Raw genomic sequence first — 16116 nt, forward strand, 5'->3', positions numbered from 1 at the left:
GGTAGATGGAAAAAGAGGAAAACATAAACAACCGAAAACACGTATTTCCGAGTAAATTGGATCACATTGATATAAGATTTGAGTTGGAGACTTAAACCCTAAGATTTTGGTCGGAAGAATGTTTAGAAGGTAAGTGGCCATTTCTAATGCATGATGCCAAAAAGAAAGTGGCAAGGAAGCATGTGCAAGTAAGGTCCGAATGATATTGTTTATGGATTTGATGTGGCGTTCTGCTTTGCCATTTTGGGGAGAGGAGTGAGGACAAGAAAGACGGAATAACATGCCATGACGATCAAAAAATTGTTTAAAAGTACCATTAATGTATTCGGTGCCATTGTCACACTGAAAGGTCTTTATTTTTCATTCAAATTGAGTATGGATAAGAGAGAAAAAAGATTTGAATAAATGTTTTACTTGTGATTTTTTAGAGATAGGAAATGTCCACAGAAATTTGCTATAATCATCAAGAAATAATACATAATAACAGTGCCCAGAAGAACTAGTAATGGGAGAAGTCTAAAGATCACTATAAATAATATCAAAGGGAAAAATAGTATGCGACACAGAATCATAAAAAGGCAATTTAGAAAGTTTTCCAATAGAACAAGAGGAACAATAAGATTTACAAGCCTTATTACAGTCAATTAAATTGTTACTACAAAGAGATTTAAAAACAGGAATTCCAGGATGTCCTAAGCGATTGTGCCATAGCTCAGGAGAGAGAGCAGTAAAAGTAGTATGATTGACTGGAGAGTTGGCTTGACTACTAGAAAACAAAGGATATAGGGCACCGGTACTGTTACATCTCAGGAGTGTGATTCCCGTCTGTAAATCATTGACAGAAAACCCGTAAGGATCAAATGTAATGGAAACCATATTGTCAGTGGTGAATTGACAAACGGAAATAAGGTTTTTTATTAATTTTGGAGCATGCAAAACATTATTTAAGGTAAATGGTGGAAATGGGGAGGGTAAAGTAGTACTTCCATGACCAACAATTGGAATTGAGTGACCGTTACCAACAACAATGTTATTGTTTTTAATGCTCGAATTAAAATAAGGAGAAAGTATACCTGGGTCCGCAGTCATATGAGATGTTGCACCGGTATCCATGTAGTAATTTTCATCCGGATGAGAGAAAGAGAGTGCTTGCATGGCTGCTTCAATATCAGTTGGAGAGTAGGAATTCGCTGGACTCATTGCAGAATAGGCTTGAGGGCGTGGGCCGAGAATCCCGGATCCAGAATGCTTAGGGCCCATATTAGCTGTAGCAGTTTTAGAAGCCCAGGGAGAAGAAGGATACGGGCATGGAGGGGGAACAGGCCATTGTGACAGCCACTGGGCCCACGAAGCCCATGGATGCTGCTGCCAGCTAGGAGCAGTCTGCTGTTGGGCTGGCCCATGCTTCCATTTTCAATTAATTTTTGGGCATTTTTTCTTGCCTCTATAGTTTCTGGTACTGTACCTGTTTCCATTTTCCATTTTCCATTTTTGAGGCCCTCCTCCGGTACTGTACCTGTTTCCGTCAGTTCCTTGGTGGCCGGCGGTGGTGGTGACAAGAGCAGCCTGTGGACTGGTACCGGCCTTATCTTCTTTTGCCAAACGATTTTTAATGGTTCGCTCCGCAAGTTTCAGACGTGAACGACAACTCTCAAACATAGGCAATGGTTCTTGATTTTGAATAAAATCCACGGTGCCAGAAAATGCCTCGGGAAGACCACCGGTGAGTTTGAGAACAAGACGACTGTTTGGGATCGGAGCGTCAACATCGGCGAGACGATCCGCCAATGATTTGATATGATTGCAGTAAGCATCAATGGAGGAGAAATTTTCAAAATTGAGATCAGATAATTCTTCTTCAAGATGGGTTGCACGTGAAGCTTTATTGTCTTGGAACATGGATTCGAGACGAGACCAAGCCCCTTGAGCAGAGTCATCCTTGAGGAGAATTGCAAGAAGAAGATTGTTGGATATAGTCCCATAAATCCATTGTAGTACCACCGCATCGAGACGTTTCCAAAGAGATAAGTCATCTGATTTTACAATGAAAGAGTTTGCAATTTCCTTGCTTTGACCTGTGAACAATGGCCGGTATTTGTACAGTATAATGCCCATGATTTTGGGCGGATGTTCCTCCTAATCTTTCCATATTCATGAGATTTCTTAGGCTATAATCATGGAATGGAGATATACATCAATATTTACTTGATAAAATTAACTAAGCTAAATAAGGATAATATTCAAAACAGAATATTATCCTTTTATTCTAACACCATTACCTTCCATCTTCAATTCTGTTAAGTGGGTCAAATTACCAATCGATTTTGGTATCGACCCTCCTAAGGGATTATCTGATAAGATTAAGGAACAGACGTAGCTCATACCAGGCATGTTGCTTATATTCTCATCAATTGAACCAGATAATTTCTTTGAGTGAAGGTCTAGGGAGTTTAGGCTACTCATCATATTCACAACCCATAAAGGCAATTTCCCTGTTAGCTCATTATTTGATAAATCAAGCTCAACTATTGTCAATGGTGATGATATTCGCTTTGGTAACTGCCCTTTTATTCCTGTGTTGGCTAAGTTTAATTTGGTTATGTTGCCTAATGTGAAGATCCAGTCAGGTAGGGTTGTTAACCCAGGTGGATTATTTGACAAATCGAGTGTAAATAACATGTTTAGTTTAGCAAATTTAGGAGGTAGTGCACCCACTAGCTGATGTTAGACATATCCAATGTCAAAAGGTTCTTAAGATTACCAAATCTCCAAGGGATTCGTCCTACCAATCTATTATTACAAAACAATATGTCGGTTAAATTTGTAAGATTGCCAATAGATGGTAGTAAATTCCCAGTAATCACATTGTTCTGTAGCTTTATGATTTGAAGTTGAGAAAGGTTCCAATTGATTTGGGTAGAACACCAACTAATCCATTATTACTCAAATTAATATCTGTTAAAGAGATGAAACCGCCAATGGATGAAGGGATACGTCCCTTAGTTTATTATGATCAAGGTATAGAACTTTTAATTTGGAGAGGTTTTGTAGGGAATAAGGTATTGTTCCAATGAGTTTATTATTATGGTCAAGGTGAAGTTCTTGTAATTTAGTATGAATATTAAAATAGTCAAATGATATTTCTAGTTAAATTATACTCATAGGCTTCTTTTTTTTCTTTCTTATTTACCTTTTTGAACAGTTTCAAAGCAAATTTTAAATCTCTATATCTCTAAAAACACATAATAAAAAATTATAAAAAATACATAACAAAAAAACATACATTAAGACGAATCTAACGAGATCTCATATTTTATCTTTTAAATATGTATCAAAAACATTAATCAAATTTCTATTTTCTTAGATTGAATATGCCGCATGAAAAAAACATTAGAGAACGCATGGAGTATTCTTTTAATTTGTCTCTAAATTCGCCTCAATTTCTTAATTTTTACTATTATGTCCCACCAAATCTACCCCAATTTTATATCAGCTGCTATAGTGAGAGACCTTTTTTTTTAATTTTCATCAATAGACTTTATTTATCTTTTCATTTCATACGTTTCATCTACACTTTTCTTTTGCCTTTTTTCATAAAATACAACTTTACTTATATTTTTTTCATTTTCCCATCAAATTCTTATAAGATAAATCTGATTAAGAGAGAAAAAGTATTTTATTTTATTAGAATGTTTATTATTTTATACCAATAATAATCACATGGAGCATTACATTATCAGTATTTGAAAATCTATTGCATTGATTTTAAGCATTCTTACTTTAACTATATGTCGTTGGCGTATGATTCGATGAAGTTTTGTTGCAAAAACAGTACAACAATTATGTAAATAAAAAATCATATCATCTGTAAATCATCACAAAAAATATTAAAAATTAGAACAAATAAAAATAAGAAAAAGTACACCTTTTTATGTAATTAAGTGATAAATTCCAGGTAAGTGGTATTTATATTGTATAATTAGATGCATGTAGAACCCCCAAAATTATATCAGTTCGGTTTTGAGTTATTCGGTTCGGATAACTTTCAGATCGGATTATTTTGAGTTTTGAGTAGGTTCAAATTAACCCAACATGTTATTATTTTATTTTCACGTGGGCTAACTTTAAAAAATTGTGGGAACTCTTAGTTTATCATTGAATTTGAAAAAGGGATAATTTATCAATGATTTTATTTTACAGCAAGCGCACGCTATATGTGGTAGCTAACGGGTTGAACACGAGGAAGCATGATTAACTATGGATTTATCAAATTCTATTAATCACGATTGGTAGCAAAAATAGTTGGTAAATGAGAACAACTATAATTGATAAGGATTAAAAATCAATATAATAAAATACTACAACTTTGTGAATTCTCACTACTACACATAAATTCATGAAGAACGTTCAATTAGATAATTTAAATTGATAAAACATTGATTAACTTTTAAGGCCAGATTAATTATAATCGCAACTTTAGCATCTTGATAAATAATTAACAAGGTTTTAACTTAATTCATTAAGATAAAGTTGAATCTCAATCGCAGCTCATGCATCTTGATAAAAGATCAACATAAAATTTTAACTTAATGGGTCAATCAACCAATTAATCTAATCAATCTAATAAACAAAAATAATATTTGTTTTTTACAACACCATTCCAATCATGTTTCGTAGTGTTTATCCCTCTACCTTAGTAAGAAGACTGCTCACTAATATAATTTGTTAAATTAGGCTGGACTTATTGTGAATGCCAGCATATTAACGGGGGAACACGAGGTGCACACACCTCATAAGCCAAGGAGATATATACCATCCCAAAACCATATGGCAATGGGAAGAAGGTCTCTAATAGCTTATAAAGCGTGCACACCATTTTCAATTTATCGATGTGGGATAACTCATCCCAACACCCCCCCCTCACATGCGAACCCCCGTCAAGTTCGCATGTGGGAGTAATCAATTAGGGTAGGAACGTCATTCTTTTCGAACCTACCATTTTTAAATTATTGATCGAACCATCGGCTCGGATACCATGAAGATTTGACAATAATTGAATTTCTGGTTTATCAAAGTACAATTTCTGTTTTTTTTCTTGTTTATTACAAAGTATTATATTCTATATATACATGAATACAGCACCATTCAATTATAGTAACTGACAAAATGTAACTGCTGTAACTGCAATGTAACCGCTGTAACTGCAATGTAACTGCTGTAACTGCATAATAACTGCATAATATAAACATCCTTTCCCATACTACCCCTCAAGTTAGGTCGTGGGATTACCGATGCCTAACTTGCATAAAGTGCTATTGAAGACCTCTGATGAAACTGCTTTTGTGAGAATGTCAGCTAGTTGGTCTTTAGATCTAATAAAAGGGAGACGGATGACCTTGCTTTCTAGTTTCTCCTTGATAAAGTGTCGATCGATCTCTACATGTTTCGTTCGATCATGCTGGACTGGATTTTCGGAGATGCTTATTGCTGCTTTGTTATCACAATATAGAAGACTTGCCTGTGTCTGGTGAAAGCCTAGCTCTCCTAGAAGTTTCCTGATCCACAGAATTTCTGTAACTCCTTTCGCTATCCCTCTGAATTCTGCTTCAGCACTAGACAGAGCAACTACCTTCTGTTTCTTACTCTTCCAAGTGACTAGATTACCCCCTACAAGAGTAAAGTACCTCGAGGTAGACTTCCTGTCATCCCGATCACCAGCCCAATCTGCATCTGTATAACCAATAAGATCAAGATTATTATTCTTTGAGTAAAAAACTCCTTTATTACTAGTTCCTTTTAAGTATCTCAGGATCCTCAAGACTGCTGCCATATGTTCCACTTGAGGTTGATGCATGAACTTGCTCACAATCCCTACTACGTAGCCAATATCGGGTCTCGTGTGGGATAAATAGATCAGTTTTCCCACCATCCTTCTATAACGATCTTGATCTGCCACTTCTGCCCCTTCAACAATTTGTAGACCATGATTAGCTACCATAGGAGTATCTGCTGGCTTGCAGTCAACATGCATGTTTCTGCTAAGAGATCTAAAATGTACTTTCTCTGATTGATGAATATCCCCTTCCTTGATCTTAGGACTTCTATTCCAAGGAAGTATTTCAGTTGTCCCAAATCCTTCATCTCAAACTCTTAGAATAATTTGCTCCTGAGTCGATCAATTTCCTTGGAGTCATTTCCGGTAATCACCATATCATCTACATAGATCACGAGGCATGTAATTTGGTTTCCACTCCTCCTGAGAAATAGAGTATGGTCTGAGTTGCTTTGTTTGTAGCCAAATCTCTTAATTGCTGTAGTGAATCTCCCAAACCACGCTCTAGGGGATTGTTTTATGCCGTATAGAGCTCTTTTAAGTCGATACCCCTCTCCTTGGCTAAACTTATCTGTGTACCCGGGAGGTGGCTTCATGTATACCTCTTCTTCAATCTCTCCTCCTTACATCTATTTTATTAGAAATAGATGTGGCGGTAACACTCCCATGAGTAGGTTTGGTTCATGTTTTCATTAAAGGTGGCTTCATATTAACGGGGGACACAAGTGCACACACTTCATAAGCCAAGGAGATATATACCATCCCAAAATCATATGGCAATGGAAAGAAGGTCTCTAATAGCTTATAAAGCGTGCACACTATTTTCAATTTATCGACGTGGGATAACTCATCCCAACACCCCCCTCACATGCGAACCCCCGTCAAGTTCGCATGTGGGAGTAATCAATTAGGGTAGGAACGTCATTCTTTTCGAACCTACCATTTTTAAATTATTGATCGAACCATCGGCTCTGATACCATGTTAAATTAGGCTGGACTTATTGTGAACGCCAGCATATTAACGGGGGAACACGAGGTGCACACACTTCATAAGCCAAGGAGATATATACCATCCCAAAATCATATGGTTTTGGGAAACAATGAATCTCACCGAGTGTATGTGCAAGTCAACCCTCTTGACTCGTGGATTTGTAGGCTCGAGTCCACGGGTCTCCCGTGTCCACACGAGTGGGCCGCAGTGAAAATCATGTGACGAATTGTCACAGCCTAATTTAACATAATGCATAGAGACGAATAAATTAAACAAGTAAATAAAACTAACTATAAATATAGTTAAAAAGATTAGAAAGCAATAACAATACCTTAACAATGCAAGATGACGAAAAACAAAATCATAAACTTGATGAAGAACAAACCACAAGATTTTAATTACATAAAAGTTCTAATTAAAATTAAAAAAAAATTTCAAGATTAAAATTAATTAAGTAATTGAAAAGCAAGCATGAAATCTGAAAAGAAAAAGTTCTAAAACCTAAAGCAATGAAAATGATCCGCCTAACTTTTCCACAAACCTAAAGCAATGAATGAATAGCATTTTTTCAATGTCACTAAATTCAATGTCGCAAAAAGTTAAATTTGTTGTAGTGAAACTACAATTAATTTTTTTTGAAAAATTTATTTACCATAGCGTAGCACCTAACCAAATCACAACAAAATAGCAACACAATCTTTATAATAATATTATACTCTAATGAGATTAAAAGTAAGATATTATTATATAAATAGCAACACAATTACATGTTGTTAATTAATTGATGAGCGCGAGGGTGTATGATATCGAACTTCCTATATGTTGAGATTTAAGAGAATTCGCATGGCCTTGTCATTTCAATGGCTTTTTCCCTGAGGTTTTTTATGCCAGAGGATTTTGGACTTTCTCATATTTCATTAATAAAAATCTCTAATTATTTTAAAAAATGATTAACAATAGGATAAAATTAAAAAAACCAAGAGAATGGATTTTAAATAAAATAAGAGAACGTCATTCAAAATAAAAATATTGTAAATTAAAATTGACAAACGTAATAAAATGTCTAACACTAGTAGTAAAGAACGAAAATTATTTTTGTAAAAAAATTGATTCTTGAGCAGAAGCTAAGTATGAATACTTTCTCCAGATTTATCAGTTGCTATAGTTTCGGTAGCAATTACTTTTCATTAATTGATCTTATTTAGTATATATTTCTCCACGTATATAGTAAAACATAATCAAGTGGGATCTTATCTGATTCGTCCTAATGCGGATTTTCGTAATATTAACTTTTTAAAATTTTTTATTATATGAAATTAAAGATATTAAAAATTAAAATCGTCCATTAAATAGCGTTAAAATAGAATTGTAGCAACTATTAAAAAGTAGAAAAAGTATTAAACTAGTCCAACAATATTTCTAGTTAAATTATACTCTTTTTATCCTATTAAATTTGCCTCATTTTCCGGTTCACCAAACTTGTCATAATTTTATTTTGATCAAATCACAATCCATCCTTTTTCTTTAAATCTCATCATACACTTCACTTATGTTTTCATCTTATCTACACCTTTCTTTTACTTTTCCGTAAAATATTATTTTACTCACTTTTTTTTGTAATTTTCCTCAAATTACCAATAAAACAAACTTGGTGATAAAAAAAGATATTTTCATCATAACTTTTACGATTTAATACTACCAATCACATGGAGCATTACAGTATTAGTATTTGGCTATCAATTGCATTGATTTTAAGCATTAATATTTTGACTATTTATCTTTGGCGTATGATTTGATGAAGTTCGTAGGTGTGCATGTACAGTCAGCCGGTGCTTTAAATTCAGGTTCGTAGAAAATCATAATCAATGTAAATCATTATATATATATATATATATATATATATATATATATATATATATATATATATATATATATATATATATATATTAAAAAGGTACATCCTCTTGATGTAATTGAGTTAAGTGGTATTGTGCATATCAATATATGTTGTATAATTGTACATGTGTTGGGCCCTTTGCTCAGCAACTCTAGTGAATAGTAACTGCTAATCTTTCGTACATGCATAATTGTTAGAGCTCTAGTAGCGAAAAGGTGACTTCTACTAAATAATATGAAATCGAGAACTCAAAAGAATTATAATATTTTAGGAGTCAACAAATAACCAGTATGAAGGAAATAATAATTGTATAAGAAAATAAATTTTTCTTAATCTTTTTTATATGAATTGTATTCAAATTATTAAACAACATTACAACCTAAGCATTATATAATCTTTCATACATGCATGATGCATATGTTTCTAACATTTGCGTATTTAGAATCAAATGTTTAAAACTTATTTCTTAACCGGAAAATCGTTAGTGTAGTTTGTGAAAAAAAGAAATTGAGTTGTATTCGTCCGTTCGCACTTATTCCTATCATTCTAAAATGTCTTGAAAGAATACCAAATGAGAAAAAGTGATGGAAGATAAAGAAACTAAACTTCGTTCAACATTTATCCAATAAAATATTCGTTATAATATAAATAAAATAAATTCTTTAACCTTCATTTTAAATATAGGAAACATACAATTAGTATTAAATCGAAAATCCACTAATGTCCTTTAAATAAGAACCACCCATAATTTATTATAACAATTTAAAATTCCAATAGCCTTTTGTGCAACTCTATGCACTTTTATATTGTTTTTGAATTTAGTTTTTTTGTTTTCGTTGCTAACAAGGATAATAGACATTTTGTAGGATTAATTAGGTAGCTAATTAAAAGAAGTTGAAATGATTATTAATGAAGAATTGTTAATGGAGTTATAAGATTAATAATGTTGTATGAGATTGTCTCACTATGAGATGGGTCAATATAATGGCTCATTTTTACAAATGATTATTATCGTTTTTAGGTTATAAGTAATCATTCTAAGACTATAAAAAGTAATTATATTAAAATTATAAGTGATCATTTTAAAAAAAATATATATTGGGGCCAGCCCAATAGAGATGGTCTCACCATGAGACCGTCTCATTTAAAAATTAGTGTAATAATTTAGAATGGAAGGTTGAAAATATATGGCTTTTTTTCAAATAGACTACCAAGATTCCGAATATTTGTTAGAAATGTTCAATAATTAAGGTTATATTTTGGGAGTTGTTTATACTTAACAAATGTTCAATAGTTAAGGTTATATTTTAGAAGTCGTTTATACTTAATTAAGTGAGTATACAACAAGATGTTAATTTAGTTAACATTGAGTAATATTTATGTTTTACTAGAGAATGCTAAACATTATAGGACTATTATTTAATAAGTGTCCGAACTTAATGTCACTAATCTTATTAGATTACACCCTTGTCACATATTATCAGTACGTAAAACTATTTTCTGTGTCTGGACCTATAGTCTAAGTTTATGTAACTAATAAAGTTGCACTTATATTACTCATTCACTTAATACTCCATAATGTCTATTAAGTTGTAATTATGTTGTGTAACTCTTAATTTATTATTGAATTAAAATAATGATTTTATGAGGATATTATCGTTTTTCTAGTAACCTACATAGAAAAGGAAAGAGTTATTTTAATTGCCTTTTAAAACACTTATGTTCTTTTAATCAATAAATATTAATTTATTAATTGTAGAACCGTCCACTTTCATGTAGATGAATGTGAGATTAACTTCTAATTAAAAGTGGGAGTGTGTGAATTTGTTTGACATTCATATTTTTGTGTTGTTGAAAGAAAAGGTATAATTAGAAGTTAAAGTTATTCGAATAAAAATCACAAATTAAATTAGTTTTAAACTGAATAAGAAATATAGTTTGGATTTTTATAAATTGGTTTGGTAAAAATATTTTGGTTTGGATTAGGTTTAAGCATACTAAAAACTGAAAATGGAAATTCTGAACCAAATTAAAATAGAAGCTCACTATATACATTGAGCTAAACTACTTGTTGAGGTAATCTTGTGCAATGCAAATAGAAGATTATAATTAACAGTACTAATAAAAGTGACATATATATAACAATAATAAACCTTAATTCAATAATTCAAAATTTTATTTTGTCATTCTCATTTTCGCAACTATCATTTCGAATATTTTTACTTTTCAATTTGAGTAATCTAATTCGATTTGCAGTTTAGATTTGTTTTTAGTTGAAAATTTGATTTGGACTGGTTTGAAAATGTCTAAACCAAATTAATTTGGTTTGGTTCAATTTAAATTACAGTCCAATTTGAATTGGTTTGGATTGAAAAGTCAAAACTTAAATAAATTTAACTTGTTTTGGTTTCATGTGAAAATATGTCAGCGGAACTGGGTTTTAATTCTTTCTTATTCATTAATAGGTGTAAAGCCCTGTAATATATACAACAACTGTGTGATCTAAGTAAGGCAAGAAGAATATCATATGATATTGTTACATAAATAGAAAAGCAGGAAATCAACTATTGATATGCAGAAATATTATGTGAATATTTCTACACTCCCCCTCAAGTTAGGCTGTAGGGTCACCAACACCTAACTTGCATAGAATAGTGTTAAAGGTTTCTGCTGAAATAGCTTTAGTGAGGATATCTGCTAATTGATCTTTTGATCTGATGAAAGGTAGACGGATGATGTTTTTCTCCAGCTTCTCTTTGTTGAAGTGTCTATCTATCTCCACGTGTTTAGTACGATCGTGCTGGACTGGGTTTTCGGATATGCTGATAGCAACTTTATTGTCACTGTATAGATTGTTTGCTTCCTGCTGTCGACAGTTCAACTCTTCTAACAATTTTCTAATCCAGAGAATTTCTGTAATCCCTTTCGTAATTCCTCTGAATTCTGCTTCAGCACTTGATAGAGCTACCACCTTTTGTTTCTTGCTTTTCTAAGTGACCAGGTTCCCATTAACTAGAGTAAAGTACCCTGATGTTGACCTTCGATCATCCCGATCACCAGCCCAGTCTGCATCAGTATTTGCCACAAGATCTAGGTGTTGGTTCCTTTTGAAGAGAATCCCCTTATTGCAAGTTCCCTTTAAGTATCTCAAGAGCCTCATTACAGCCTCCATGTGGTGAACTTGAGGTCGATGCATGAATCTGCTCATAACACATACTGCATAGGCAATGTCTGGTCTGGTGTGAGATAAATATATGAGTTTTCCTACCAAATATTGATCTTGGTCAGCTATTTCAGCTCCCTCAATGATTTGAAGCCCATGATTTGTTACTATAGGTGTTTCTGCAGGTTTACAGTCAATCATTCCTACCTCAGCTAGTAGGTCCAGAATATACTTTTTCTGATTGATAAAAATTCCTGTTTTCGACCTGAGAACCTCTATCCCAAGAAAGTATTTCAAGTTTCCCAAGTCTTTCATTTCAAATTCCAAGAAGAGGCGACTCTTTAAATCATTGATCTCCTTCATATCATCCCCTGTAATAACCATGTCATCGACATAAATAACAAGACATGTGATAAGACCATTTCTTTTCTTGAGGAATAGAGTATGGTTGGAATTACTCTGTTTGTACCCAAATTTCTTCATAGCAGCAGTAAATCTTCCAAACCACGCTCTAGGAGATTGCTTTAAACCATATAGAGCTTTTCGGAGTCTGCATCCTTCCCCTTTATTGTACTCATGTGAGAAGCCTGGAGGGGCCTGCATGTAAACCTCTTCCTCAATTTTCCCATGTAAAAAAGCATTCTTCACATCAAACTGGTATAGAGGCCAATCTTTGTTAGCTGCAATGGAGAAGAGGACCCGGATAGTATCAATTTTAGCAACTGGAGAGAAGGTTTCAGAGTAGTCTACTCCAAAGGTTTGAGTGTATCCTTTTGCAACGAGCCGAGCTTTGTATCTTTCAATGGTTCCGTTTGCATGATACTTTATTGAAAACACCCACTTGCATCCTACTACTCTTTTCTCTTTTGGCAGTATGCAACGTTCCCAAGTCTCATTTCTTTTAAGGGCTAAGATTTCTTCCTCCATGGCTTTTTTCCACTTTGGGTCACAAAGGGCATCATCTGTGCTTTTTGGTAGACTACATGAGTAGAGGGAAGTATTGAAGGCAACTGCTACCTGAGATAGATTTCCTCGGTTTTCTTGAATAGGGTACCGAGATCTTTGAGATTCAAATTCAGGATCATATCTCCTTGGAGGGATACCTCGTGTACTCCTTGGAGGCAACTCATATCTCCTGGGAACATCATCACTAGATATTACATCATTAGTATCAGTATCAAGGGAGTTAGAGATTACCTCTTGTTCGGCAGGATACTCGGGGACAGCAGTGAACTGAGTAGGTAGAGGTACCGTAGTTTCGGTGACAGTGACTGTGGTGTCATCTATTTGTTCTTTTGGGTCTCGACCATTTGTCAACAGATAAATTAACCAACTTAGATCCTCACTAGTACTCTCCCCCTGAGATCGAGGCTGGGTAAAAAAGTAAGAGTATTCAAAGAAGTCACAGTCCATAGTGGTGTATAGTTTGTTGTGAGTAGGATCATAACACCGGTAACCCTTCTGACCAACACCATACCCAAGAAAAACACACTTAGCAGCCCGATGTTCCAATTTAGCCCTATCTCGTTTCGGGAGATGGACATAAACTACACATCCAAAGATACGGGGAGGAAGAGAGTGGGAGGAAGGAATAGGATGAAAAATACCTAAGGTAGCAAGAGGAGTTTGGAAGTGGAGATATTTAGTGGGTAGGCGATTGGTAAGGTAATTAGTAGTGGAAATGGCCTCAGGCCAGTATGAAACCGGAACATGGGACTCAAACATTGGAGCACGGGCTATCTCAAGTAGGGTGCGGTTTTTCCTTTCGGCAACCCCATTTTGTTGTGGAGTGTCCGGACAAGTGGTTTGGTGAAGCATGCCATGTTCAAGAATAAAGTTTTTCATTTTGTGGGAGACATATTCCCCACCATTATCTGAGCGAAGAATTTTTAGGCTTGTGTGAAACTGAGTAAAGATCATGTTATAAAAATTAACAAAGACATCAAAGACCTCAGATTTATGTTTAAGAAAATAAATCCAACTCATACGGGTATGATCATCCAAAAACACAACAAAATATGAATATCCATGAGAATTATTAGCAGGAGCAGGACCACATACATCCGAATGAATTAAATAAAAAGTTTTATCAGTTCTAGTTCAACTAGGAGAGTACGAATGTTTATGACTTTTAGCCAGAGCACAAGTCTCACAATCCAAAGACAAATTACAACTACGAAGAGACGGAAAAAGACGTTTTAAGTAACCTAGGGAAGGATGACCTAAACGTCGATGCCAAGTCCAAAGTTGTTGTTTGGGAGTCCCGCGAACAAGTAGTGAATGACCCGTTTTGACCGTCTCGTCCACATAGTACAATCCACCTTGCTTAGTACCACGCCCAAGAATCGTCCCCGTCAGATTATCCTGCACAAGACAACCATCAGAATTAAACACGACTGTACAATGAAGCTCTTTGGTTAGCTGATTAACAGATAATAATTTATGAGAAAGACTGGGAATTAATAAGCAACTATTGACACGAAGAGATGATGAAATATCAGCTGGCCCAGCTTGATAAACCGGGATAGTCGCACCATTTGCAGTTTGGACATGGGTACGAGGAGTAGAATGTATTACGGACAAATCATGTGGGTCAAAAGTCATAGTATCGGTAGCTCCACAGTCAAAAATCCATTTGGAGTGAGAGGTGTGGCTTATGAGGCTAAAATTTTGGGATTGGGTATTGTTTTGGGTGGTTTGGGCCGAGTATTTTTGTGTGAGTTTTTGTGTGGAGTGGGCCGGGAGTTGTTGGGTGGTATTATAAGGTTTTTTTTGGGTTTTGTTGGGTTGGGTAGGTTTAGTATTTAAAGGGTATTGTGAGGGTTGGGATGTATCCCTTTCCTTTCCCCTTTCCCTCTGATTTACGGCCATTTCTCTCTCCTTTCTTCTTTTGCTTGCTACCTGTTCAGTAATAACTGCCTCCCCTTTCTCCGTATCCATACCTGAATGTTCATGTGATGGTGTGATCTCACCGGGGTGATCTACAGTGGCTAGGTGGGCCTTGCCGCCGGTCCGATACGCCGGTGCCTTGGTGGCGGCCTTCCTTCTTTGTAGTTCATCCCACCAATCAGGGTACCCAACTAGCTTAAAACAACCTTCCTTAGTATGGCGTGATCCTCCACAATGGCTACACCGGAGTTTTTGCCGGTCGTCACTTTCATGGTTGCGAGGGAAGTTTTTGTTTTTCATAGCTGCTAGGCCTGATCCAATTTCTGAGGGGTTTAATCCCTGTGATGAGACGCTGGTCATGATTTTCCGGCGTGAGATCTCTCGTCTGATGGTGGCATAGGCCACATCCATTGTCGGTAAAGGATCCATGTGCAGTAAATCCCTTCTCTCTTTGTCAAGATTTTCATTTATGCCTGTGAGGAATTGGTATAATCTCTGTCTCTGTATAAAATTGTTGAATGCTGTGATATCCTGAGGGCAAGTCATGGGATTTGGCATCCGTCTATCAATTTCTTTCCATAACATGCTGAGTTTGCCAAAATATGTTTCGATTGTCGTATTTCCTTGCCTTAGAGTTGCAGCCGTTGAACTCAGATCGTAGATTTGGAGTTCATCACGGCCACTGTTTAACAAATTTTCAATACCTTGCCATAAATCTCGAGCCGTATTACAATCAATGAACTGGTTAACAATTTCAGCATCAATATTTTCAATAATCCATGAAATGACAATAGAGTCGTGTCTGGCCCATTGTGGGTAGTCTGGATCAGTTATTTTGGGAGGTTCATTGGTTATGTGGTTTAATTTACCACGATTGTTAATGGCAATTTGCATTAGACGACTCCATTTGGTGTAGTTATTGTAGTTTAGTTTTTCTGATAATTGGACAGTGGATAGGTTTTCTGTGGGATTGCTTGGTTTGTTGAACTTCTGAAACATTTGGAACATTTGTTCCATTTGTTCCATGGTAAAGAGTTGATTTTGTGTTATTTCATTGACTGATTCAGCCATTGCAGGTAAGGGGTAAATGATGAGTATAATGAATGGTTTATCGGGGTTTTTCCGATTCTGAACCGTTCGGCTCTGATACCATGAAAATATGTCAGCGGAAATGGGTTTTAATTCTTTCTTATTCATTAATAGGTGTAAAGCCCTGTAATATATACAACAACTGTGTGATCTAAGTAAGGCAAGAAGAATATCGTATGATATTGTTACATAAATAGAAAAGCAGGAAATCAACTATTGATATGCAGAAATATTATGTGAATATTTCTACATCA

General features: G+C 34.9%; 1 protein-coding gene across 1 annotated transcript; it reads right to left on the reverse strand.

Annotated features, from left to right (window-relative positions):
* Positions 1 to 13984: 13984 nt before the first annotated feature.
* On the reverse strand, positions 13985 to 15844 carry LOC130813490 (uncharacterized). Its single transcript, XM_057679326.1, has one exon. The coding sequence runs from the start codon at positions 15842 to 15844 to the stop codon at positions 13985 to 13987; it is 1860 nt and encodes a 619-aa protein (XP_057535309.1).
* Between the last annotated feature and the right edge of the window lie 272 nt (positions 15845 to 16116).

The sequence above is a fragment of the Amaranthus tricolor genome, chromosome 5 (genome assembly GCF_026212465.1).
Source record: "Amaranthus tricolor cultivar Red isolate AtriRed21 chromosome 5, ASM2621246v1, whole genome shotgun sequence".
Taxonomy (NCBI): domain Eukaryota; kingdom Viridiplantae; phylum Streptophyta; class Magnoliopsida; order Caryophyllales; family Amaranthaceae; genus Amaranthus; species Amaranthus tricolor.